Source organism: Gekko japonicus, unplaced genomic scaffold (assembly GCF_001447785.1).
Source record: "Gekko japonicus isolate JY-2015 unplaced genomic scaffold, Gekko_japonicus_V1.1 scaffold1820, whole genome shotgun sequence".
Taxonomy (NCBI): Eukaryota; Metazoa; Chordata; class Lepidosauria; order Squamata; family Gekkonidae; genus Gekko; species Gekko japonicus.
In genome coordinates, this window is record NW_015173725.1 from 75,189 (window position 1) to 86,889 (window position 11,701).

The window sequence follows — 11,701 nt, forward strand, 5'->3', positions numbered from 1 at the left end:
CCTTTTTCTTTTCAATCTTCTCCCTTCACACTTACCTTTTTGGACCTGATTGCCAAGAGATGCAAAATCAATGCTGCTGATCAGCAATGAGGGAGAAGGCAATGAGGCAGCCAAAGGTTATTCTTTGAGCTTATATTTATGTTAAAGATGTTCTATTCTACCTTGGATCAATCACAAAAATGCAGTGATGCAATGTACACCAGCCGTCCAAGTGGCAATATTCTGTTTAGAAAATAGTAGGAGAATGTTACCATTCTTGTTAAAATCTAGCTTGGCCTAAGCAGCTCACAATCTTCCCTTTTTATAGAGTACTCTTTTCTTTGTAATTATTTCTGTTCTTTTGCCAAAGTATACTGCCCATTTTCTTCAACTACCTCGTCCAAGGCAAATTCACCTGTAAGTGCCAGCATAATCCTCCAGTTTTGTCTTCAGAATTACAGTCCGGTATTTTATGGGAACTGAAGGCAAATGAATATGTTAACTTTCTGAATGCACGCATCTCCTTATTACTTTGTTTTGCAACATGTTTTTAAAATAAATCTTTGCTGCTCTTATGAGACAAGCTCTCACTATACTGAGGCCACAGTTTATTTGCAACCCTGTTGGATCCAAAAGTTGTCAGTTTTGGAATACAAAGCCTCAAGGACTGAAGTATTAAACGCCACACTGTTCAAATCACAGCACTCTCTTTCAGCTATCCACAATAGTTACAAAGGACTGAACATTCAGTGCTGTGCTCTAGCACAGCCTCCTCCCTGCCAAGCAAAACAGATTGAAAAAAAAAGTGTGACTGTTTCAAATATCTGATTCCCCAGAGAGGTAGCTGTGTTACATTGCCATCTTCAGAGCTATACCAGTACCATCTTTGAGGAGATGTAGTGCCATCTTCAGGAAGGGGCTGTGGCTCAGTGGAAGGGCCTCTGTTTTGCATGCAGAAGCTTCCAGGTTCCATCCCTGGCATCTCCAGTTAAAAGGACTGAGCAGGACTCGGAGGTGATGTTAAAGACCTGAGCCTGAGACCCCAGAGCTGCTGCCAGTTTGAGTAGACAATACTGGCTTTGATGGAACACTGGTCTAATTCAGTATAAGGCAGCTTCACGTGCGTTCATATGTACTACTCTAAACCTACTGAAGTCACTGAAATTACAGTATAACTCCTACACCCCTCCCCATGCTGCAAAATGAATATAACAGAGATGGCCAGTTTGGTGTAGTGGTTAAGTGCGCGGACTCTAATCTGGGAGAACCGGGTTTGATTCCCCACTCCTCCACTTGCACCTGGCTGGATGACCTTGGGCAAGCCATAACTCTGGCACAGCTGTTCTTGAAAAAGAGTCAGAGTTCTCTCAGCCCCACCTACCTCACAGGGTGTCTGTTGTGGGGAGGGGAAAGGGAAGGAGTTTGTAAGCCGCTCTGAGACACCTTTGGGCAGTGAAGGGCGGGGTATAAATCCAATCTCTTCCTCTTCTCCCACCCCCTGCCTCCCCGTGAGGCCAGTGGCACTATCAGGAAAACCATTTTAGGATGGTGCTGTGATCTTATCTGTTTTAATTTGTTTCAAAGACGTTGTATTTGTTGTCTTGTTGTATACCGCCCTGAGCCCGGGTTTTCCGGGCTCGGGCGGTTTAAAGCAACAACAACAACAATATGCCACAATATATCCGATCGCCTTTTAAAAGGCGGAAAACCTTCTTTTTTTTGTCGCTTTAAATTTTTGAATAACTAATGAGAACATTTTGGTTGTCTACCGTGAACGTATTTAAAGGTTTCTGACACGTGCGATACAGTCCCACACGTCATCCAGCACAAAATCTCAATGAGTGCAACAATAGGATTTGATGCCCTCCAGGGCTGCAGTTTTGACTCACAGTCGGACACGCGACTCCATCCTCCGGTATGCATTATTACTCACGGAACACACGGGAAAGGGGGCGGAGTTACGATCAGGATATGGAAGGCCCCGAGCGCATGCGCGTTTTGGTGTCCAAGGAGGAGCGGAAACGACCGGAGAAGGGACGCATGCGCAGAAGACGTGGCAGCCTGCGTAAGGACTGAGGAGGCGCCCCTGCGGATCGGGTTAATTCGGGCTGCTCTCTGTGGGGTTGTCAAGATGGACGAGGACATTTTGACTACTCTGAAGATACTCATCATCGGCGAGAGCGGTGTCGGCAAGTCCAGGTGGGCCTTCTGAGCCGTGGCCTCTACCTCCTGCCGTCTCCCGGCCTTCTCCGCCCCGCTTCGGGCAGGCCTCGGCCGCCTGATTGCCCCGTATGGGGAAAGAAAAAATGGCGGCTACCCGACTGTGGGGGGTTTGGTGCCGGGGGGGGGGAGGTGTCGGGGGCCCAGACTCTGACTGGAAGCCGCGTCCCTCTGTCTCGGGAAGCCGGCCCCTGACGGCCCCCTGGGAGGAAGGCAGAGAGGCCTGGGTGGGTCGGGTGGAGCTCGTCCCCCTTTGTTCGTCACGGGCGGCTCTGTCACAAACCGTTCTATTCTGTCCTTTCAACAAGAGGCTCAGGGCAGCGTTTGTGTCTCTTTCCGCTTCCGTCCCGTCCACGCAGACCCCCGGGAGGTGACTTAGGGAGGCTCAGTGGGTGTGGAGTGGGTCTGGGACTGCGCGACCCCCCTCCCTCGCGCAGCCTGACATTTTGGTAATCCCCCCCTTGGCATGACTCCCCTCCTCCTGACTGTCCTGCTCCACTGTACAGAGCAGCGCACAGTGCTTAATATTTATTTTGTACAGGCTCAGGTACTGCCCCACACTTTCTGTCTATTTCTCTGGGCTACAGGAGACTTGGTTTTGGAACTAGGTCCAGGTTTTGCTCCTGACTCTGGTTTCTGTGCTTCTTTCTGGGTTACAAGTCGCTATTTTGATATATCTTACATGTGAAGAATTGCAGGTAAAATGGAGGGGTTTGCCCATATATGTGGTGGAGGGGAATCTGGGAAACCAAGGTTCCAGCCCAGCTCTTTTGATTACCTTTTCTCTAATTCTTCTAGCTTGGAAACAGTTGGAGGAGGGGAATGTTTCCTTATTTTCTGCAGCAAACTCAGTCCCTAGTCATATAAGTTTCAGAAATAAGTAGCTAGATACCATTGCTGAATAGTGGAACAGTTTCTTAAGGAAATGAGACAATTTGCCATTTTGGATAGTCTTATCTGCTGTATGTTTAATCTCAGTTCTTCAGATATTTTGTATTTGATTCATTTCATTGCACTAGAGCAGTATATATTAATCCCCCCGCACACACACACCATGCACATATTCTGTCCCTATAACAATCCTGTGAGGTAGGTTAGGCTGAAATGTAGTGGCTGGAAGTCAACCAAAGAGCTTCATGGTTGAGTGGAGACTTGAACTCAGGCCTCCTAACTTTCTAAACACTGCATCACATTGGTTAATCAATATATTATGTATAATAAGAACATGAATGTTTGGCTACAATTCAGGCTGTAAAGTAAAATCTATAGTAAAGTTCACCACAAACAGCTGTTCTATATGGGGAGGGGTTTTTCTCCTTGATCTAAAAATGCTCACAACTTCCATCTGACTTATTTGGCACATGCAGCTGAGTCACTTGTTTACATAAATGTCAGGCGTATTTCATTTATTCTAGTATTTTAGAATCTTTCTTGGGGCAGCACCATATAGAATTACTATAACACTGAACTTGTAAACCTGATGGTAAAGAACCACACCTGTGGTATACGTTTCCCTTTGTACCATAGCATTTTGGATCTGTAAGATGTCGCAAGAACTTTGTGCTGGCAGGTGTGATGACATCTTCCAGATGAGGTCATCTCTTTAGTATGTGACCTTGGGAAGGTTCACATTCTTACAGCTGAATGTTTACCATTAGTCAGCCAATGCAAGAAGATTATCTTCAGTTTTACTTGGCAAGTGAAGCAACTGTAATACTTGTAATTGTAGGGGAAACAAGTTCAATTTGTACTGGTTGTATAGATGGTATGGGATTAGAGGGGAGAGAATAGAGGGACGGTTTTACATTTTATGCAGACACCCTAGTTAAACCCCCCCCCCAATAAAATCTGCAAAGGAAAAAACCCCAGGGCATGTAGGAATTAATGAGAGCAGTCTACATGATATATTTCTCTTATGGGGTGAACTAGTGCTTTTTAAAAAATTGCTGCTTATTTGATTTATTAAATACTATAGTTGTAGGCTGGGTGCTTTCCAACAGCTGTGTAAAAGTGTCAAGCAGGCCCAGGTAAATCAAATGGAACATGATGGTCAAGTTGCTGTTGGGGCTGCACACAGGAATTATAGCACCCCTGTGTGGAAAGATCTGACCTGGATGCCTGTTGGTTTCTGGGTACACTTCAGTGTGCTGGCGCCTTAAGGAGCTTGGAATTGGGGGACCTGAAGGACCACCTCCTTTTGTGTTGTCCTGCTCATTCCTTATCTCAAGCCCTGCTCTTTACCCTTGGAAGTGAGTCAAGTGGCAAAGAGAAAGAAATTTCTCAGTAGTGTGAAACACTAACTGATTAAACCGTACGGTTTTGTTTATCATTTACATATTGCTATAAATATTAAAAGTGCTCAAGAGGAGTTCGTAGAATAAATTAGCTAAGGGGTGGTTTGGTGACTTCCAGAAGAATTTGGAGAACTTTGTGCCCAGTGAGAATGTAAGTCACTGGGTGGCCTGAGAGAAAGCCCAGGGCACAAGGCTTCTAATAGAAAAGTGTAGGGTGGCCTTTTGCTTGTCATGCATCATAAATATGAAGATGGAGTGTGTAAAAAATTAATGCCTAGAATAACTTCACAACAGATTATTAATGTTTAGCTTGTTAAATGATAAATTTTTAATGGCTGCATTTTAAAGCTTAAGTCTATGCCCTTATTCTTAGTAGCAGCACTCTGCCCTTTCCCCTAAAGGTTAGTGGGGCACCAAGGCAAAACATTCTTGTCTGCAGAAGAGGCTGTTAATTGAATTTCATCCCACTTTTGGTTGGCTGTCTGTTTTTATGGATTTTGACCTGTAGTCTTCCAGCACCTGCTGTCTTTGGTTTGATTTTTTGTGCTGTGTATCATCCCTTTATACTAGTTGCTTTATGACTGCTGAACTAAAGACTTTTTGGTGACTGAGTTAATTTTATTTGGATTATGTGTTGTGATTTGAATCTTAATTGTTTTGTGCTGCCTTGAGCAGTTTCTGTAAAGAAGCAGTGTATAAATATTAAATGTTATGGCAGATTTGGAAAGATTACTTGGTATTTGCACCGTGCCTTAAGTATTTTCATTGTAAATTTCAAAAATAAACTATTAATTTCTGGATAATAATTATCCCTGAATCTTTTTAAATAGGCCTTCTCATGGAAGCTTAACTTGGATGGGTCATTTCTACAGTTTGTATGTCAGTTAAGATTCTTTATGCATCATTTCTAAGACACTTGAATTCTGCTTTGCACTGTGAATGTTATGGTAATCAGATGCTTCTCAAAAGGAAGTCAACTGCAAATATGCACAAGTTATGCAATCCTGAAGGAGTAGCAGCAGCTCTTTCTGAAAACCATAAAGGTTCTGGAAGATTACAGTATGATTATTTGGCTCATGATATGGTGTTGTGTCGATATATTTAAACGTTAGTACTCTGGGTCCATTTCTGGAATATATTTAATGGAGTGTTTATTTTTTTCTTCTCCCTCCATTTTTCCCTTTGAACAGCCTTCTGTCAGTGTGTCGATATATTTAAACGTTAGTAGTCTGGGTCCATTTCTAGAATATATTTAATGGAGTGTTTATTTTTTCTTTCTTCTCCATTTTTCCCTTTGAACAGCCTTCTGTTACGATTCACAGATGATACATTTGATCCTGAACTTGCAGCAACAATTGGTAAGGGTTTTTTGCTTTTGATACTTTGATTAAATTTAGAATATGTGTTTGATGCTGAATTAATATACTGTCCAATAGAAGTGGAGTTGCAGCAGAAAGTATATACTTAGGCAGAGAAAACTAGAGCGCTGGCACACACAATCAGGGCTAAGATGTTTTGTATGTACTTGATAAAATAACTGCTAGTCAGTAGTAAATTGCTAGGATCAAACTCTGAAAAATCTAGATATTGCATTAGAAAACTGTTTTCAGCTTCCATAGGGGACAAAGACTTCCATATTTAAACCAGATTGCTTTCTTAAATTTCTTTTATCAGCATAAGCCTTAATTTGTTGCTAGGGATAAATTAAATGAATGTGCCCATCAAATAGGGGTAAGGTCTTCATCTCAGGAGAAGGGGACAGGATTGGTTTCTCCTTCTTTTGAAGTGTGGGAGCATGTAGAGTTGACACTGCCCCTCCCCCGATAGTAGCCTATTTTTCTGCTCACTAGACAGAAGATGCTCTGACTGGTAGATGAGATCAAATAGTTTGCATCTAGGGACTCTTTAATTACAATGTCTGGTGCCATTCATAATAGTTCAGGTGTGGACCAAATTTTCACTTTATTGTGCAGTGCAAAAGATATCAGGATATATATTTGTAGTAGCCAACAGCAGTTTTGAACTGAATACCAGAAGTTCAGGTTTCATGTGGCACTGATTGGTTTTCTGTTTGTATGAGCACCTATGAAAACTTGTCCAGCCCACCTCTGTTCAGCTTACCCTTGGTCAGAAGTCATTAAATAAGGAAATGTCTTGCTGTTTCCGTCACAAAGTCCCTGCAAGCAAGAGGTCCAGAAGTCATTAAATAAGGAAATGTCCGTCACAAAGTCCCTGCAAGCAAGAGGTAAGGCACCGCAGAACTAGTATCACGGCCTTTTGACCTGTGATCCTGTAGAACCAGCTGCCCTCCAAGATGTGACTTGGTAGGCTATGTCCAGATAGAGAAGAACATTTGTAAAGTGTAGCCAGTTTTGTTCTGGTATTGTTTTTGATGCTGCAAAGAGATGTAGGCTTCCATGGGGCATGTGTGGCTTGCTTCTCATTTCAAAAGGGAGGATGTCTGGGAAGTGGCAGGCACCAGTGAGGAGAGGAGGGATGGGGTTAAGGGACAATGAAAACTCTGAAATCAAAATGGAGGGGGGGCATGGATTGCTAGACTCTGAGAAAAGTTCTAAGACATGATTACTTGATATTAAGTGGTACTAGAAAAAATTAGACATAACTGCATATAAGCATGATTTGTTTGGGAATACATGTTTTTTCAGATGCAACTAGCAGTGCCTTGAGAACTTGCGAAGTATATTAAAGGACTATTTTTTCATTTTCTGATGTAGTCTCTGGAAGTTCTTGCTACATTTCCCTGAGCATTATCTAGATAAGTAGTAGATCAGTTTTATAGAAAGGTAGATTTTCTGCTACTGTATGGCCCTGTACCCTATTGTTGGCTTTCCAGAGTAACTAGTTGCCCACTCTGAGACAGGTTGCTGGGCTCGATGGGCTACTGATCTGATCCAACAGGGCTCTGCCTATGTTATTACAATATATGATTATCGTTCTAATTCTTTATTAATGGAGCACTTGAAATGCAAAGCGATTGACACTTCCATCGTGTCCATTCTCACCGCAGGCCTGTGAAATAAGGTCTTAGTTCTTTGGAGTAAAGGCTATTATCTTAAGATTCCATTGGAGATGTCTTGCCTTGGTTTTGGAGAACTGTTCCTCTTATTTGTAGTGTAAATAGGTTCATGAGTGTATTTCCTGACAAGTGCAATAGAAATCCCACATATTTTTTTGTAAGACGGATGTTGCATAGGATGTTCTATGCTGCTTTGTGGACAACTAAGCTTATGTGCTTTGTAAACTTGTTTACTTCCATTCATTCTCCCATGTTTTTCATCAGTGGGGACCCGAAGCAGCTTACATCATTCCCCTGTCCTCCGTTTTATCACAACCCTATGAGATAGGTTAGCTGAGTGTGTGACTCGCCCAAAATCACCCAGCAAGCTTCTTTGGGAGAGCGGGAATTCAAACCTATATCTCCTAGATCCTAGTCTGACACTCCGTCCACTACACCTAAAGGATAAGTTAATAAATGCTACATTCAGATGTTCATAGTAGAATTCAGTGAGTGTGCATTGATGTTATAATTCTGCCTTCCATTATTGTGGGGTACTTGATATGTCATTTTAAAAGATGCTTATATAGCAGTACACCATATTCAGTTAAAATAAGACTAAGGAACAACTTGGTTCTTGGAATCTGATCATCTTAGAGCTAAGCAAAGCACTTGAATTTCTAAGCACTGACTTGTGAAAGGAATGTCTTCCCAGCTTAGTGCTTTTAAAAGAGGACTGTACAAAAACTTTAATGGCATCTATTTTTGTATTGCACATGCCGCTAGGATGTACAAAGACCATGTCTAAATATAGCACTCTGGTTTATTCAAGAGAAGTTATGCTAAGATTTGAAATGTGGAGTTCAGCTGTAACAGGAACAAATCTACCAAAGAGTGAAAGAAGGAAGCAGAGACACATGAGTCTGCAGTGTTTAAAGTTTACAAGGAGAAGGAATTCCTCCACTGGCATCTCATTCAATATAAGGGGTTGACATCTGTATCATATAACACTGGAAGAATGGTAGATTCAGTTAAGATAAACTGGGAATATAGAGGCATTCTTGTTTCTTTATGGAGGGCACAACATGAACCCACTTGTATCCAAAATAGTGGATTTCAGTGCGAGACACTGTTCCCTGAAAGTGATGTGGATGCTCCCCCCCCATTCAGTTTTCGTGTGTGTGCATGTCCTGATTGTGAAGCAGGTATCAAAGGAAGCTGTTCTCTTTTACCACTACCCCTGCTCCAGATTTAGGACCAGGTAGAGATTTTGAAGCTGTGGGACAAAGTGTTCCCCCCCCCCTTGTTGCCTGGGGAAAAAAATTGGGGAAAATTTATTTCAGTACTTTCCTAGCAGATCTAAAACTGCTTTACTGCTTTAACATAAACTGTATTATTTATGTTATGTTGACATGTAAAATTGTACCACTGGTGTTCTTCTGGAATTTAAAATATAAATGCCTTCATCTTCCACAAACAAAATTGCAAATACATCCACTGTTAAAGCAAGAGAGAGCTGCAAACTGCTGCATCCTCTGATATCTTAGCACATTTCACCCATGGCGGGGGCATTATGGAAGTTTTTAAGTGCTTCCCAAAATTTCCTAATCCTTCCATCAGAGAAATTGAATGCTGAATGTTCCGAGTAAAACTTTTGTCTTAAAAACATTTCACGCATTCTGAAGGGGAAAAATATTCTATAGGAGAGTTGTTAGTGTTTCCCAAACTGTCACCTGAAAAATGGACCCCTCAATTCTGCTGTAGAGTAAGAGCTGCAGCCACTATTTTGCTCCTCTGAATCGTCTGCTGTGAATGCATTTGGTTCTTTGTACCACTCGCTTCTATCTTCATACTTCATTGCCCCTTTAATGCAAATGAATTTTGCTAACTAGGCAGTGCAGAAATGGACTGGCTGTATGAAAGTGAGATTTGTGTATAGCTAATATAAAGGGAGATTCTCATAAGGTGAGTTTCGTACACAATTCTCTCTTGGGTAGGAAATTTCAGTAGTTCTATATGTAGTAAATCTGAAAAATGCCTACCTGTCCATTTTGCCACCTGTGTTTTAGATGTGATCAAATACGTGTGTCACAGACTTTGACTTTAATGGTATAGAATCTTGAACAAAGTTATGCTTCAGAGTAAAAAAAATAGATGGCTTAATCAAGTAATATGAGGTTCATGTAACTGAGCCTGTGTAAGGTAGCCATGATCTAATACCCCTGAATCTTTCTGGGGTTTCAGTTAGACTGTCTTATAGTAGGGGTCATGTCGTAGAAAAAGAGGTGCAGGAGCTCATTAGCATAACTCATTAGCATAACTTATTTGCATGTGCCACACCCCCTGATATCACCGGAAGCTACCCTACAACAAGCATGGAAATACCGATCAAGTTAGTATTGCTATTTATTTTTGTGATAGTTGCTATACAAAGCCTTCTGGGTTCAGCTTTTTAAAGTCCAGTTTTCATAGAAGGGCAAATTAGCAGTGACCTTTGCTATATATGAGTGGGGTTGGTTTGTTTTGTAAAAGGAAGTTACATTCTTATCACACCAATGTACTATATAGTTACATGAAAAATAAATTATTGCAAAAGCCCTGTCCAAATAAATGGTCTACTTGTATGAACAGTGTGACATTAGAGAATGGGACTTGTGCAAGATCGCAGCTTTTTTTATATGCTCAGCAACAACTTTTAATAATGGAAGAAAAGCCACAATCTTATGCAAGTTTCTCTTTCAGTCACTTGCAAACATTCCAGTAAGTGGTACACATTCTGCATGCTCCACGTTTCACAGGGCTAGCAGATCTACTATCTGGAAAAGACATCCTCCCTCCTCTAGTAAATTATGAATAACCTGACCCCTTGAAAGAGAAGTGTGCCTAAAACATTAAAAAATATTAAATAAATAACCAAGTTGCCTTCTTCAAGTGAATACAAGCTAAGCTTTGCCTGTTGCTGTGAGGAAGACAATTCCCAGGGCTTTTTTTCTGGGGGAACATGCCAGAACAGAGTTCTGGAACCTCTTTGACAAAATTCTTTTTAAAGGACCTGTTGAAGACATCGTTAACCTGACCCCCTTTGAAATGCAGTGATCATCCCAATTAAGTGGTACTTAAAGGGGTAAAAGGAGTACTGAAGGATGATAGGGAAATGGCTGAGAAGCTAAATGCATTTTTTGCCTCTGTCTTCACTGTGGAAGATGAGAAGTGCTTACCCACTCCAGAACCGCTGATTTCGGTGCCAGCATTCTGTTGTTGCCCTGGCTTGATCTTCTTAGACCCTCTGAAGCTAAGCAGGGTCAGCCCTGGTTAGTACTTGGATAGGAGACCACCAAGGAAGCCTAGGGTTGTGACACAGAGGAAGGCAATGGCAAACCACCTCTGAACATCTCAGGCCTTAAAAATCACTAAAAGGTCACCATCGGTCAGCTGCGACTTGATGGCACTTTCCACCAACAATTTTGTTGTGTAAGAAAAAGGCCTGACAAAATTCTTGGGGGGTGTGCACTTTGCACTCTCTGGATCCTTAAGTCATGTTGCCCTCATTCAGCCTCATCTAGAGACAACAACCACATGGCTCCAGCCACAGAAAGTCACTTAAATCCACACAAAAAGGTCTGCATTTTACCATCAAGTCCAAATATTTCACACCATGGGAAGGCAGAAGGAGAAAATAATACTGTCTGCCTGTCTAGCAAAGTTTGAGTTCAGTGGCACCTTTAAGACCAACAAAGTTTTATTCATGGTATAAGCTTTCATGTGCAAGCACACTTCCTCAGATACCTCAGGTGCCACTGGACTCAAACTTTGTTTTGAAACAAGGATGTCAGTCTTCTTGTGGCTACTGTTCAGTAGAGAACATTCTTATGCATGCATATGGGATATACATGAGATCTAATTCAAAGTGGCATGAGAATAGTTCATTACCAGGGGTCTTTTTGGGCCGGAGTGCGCCAGAGCGCCGCTCTGGGAGCCCAGGTGCCGAAAGAAATGGCAGTGGCAGCAAGCCCCGCACCCACCTCCCTGTGGTGCGGCCCCCTTCCACCTCCCTGGGCCAGCACCGGAGCGCTGCGGACCGTGGGAGGGTAGAAGAGGCCCCCCCCGCCTCCCAGGCCCCCCAATCAAGCCTCCCAGGTTTCCTCCATTCCTTCCCCTTTCCTTTTCTTTTCCTCCTTTTCTTCTCTTTCCC

At 42.4% G+C, this 11,701-nt stretch overlaps 1 protein-coding gene across 1 annotated transcript in view; it reads left to right on the forward strand.

Annotated features, from left to right (window-relative positions):
- The first annotated feature begins 2,026 nt into the window (after positions 1-2,026).
- RAB18 (RAB18, member RAS oncogene family) overlaps positions 2,027-11,701 on the forward strand; it is a 19,164-nt gene continuing 9,489 nt past the window's right edge. Inside the window, exons 1-2 of the mRNA XM_015423386.1 lie at positions 2,027-2,178; positions 5,796-5,851. Coding sequence (XP_015278872.1) covers positions 2,111-2,178; positions 5,796-5,851 — 124 coding nt within the window. The 5' untranslated portion in view covers positions 2,027-2,110. The remainder of the gene's footprint in view (positions 2,179-5,795; positions 5,852-11,701) is intronic.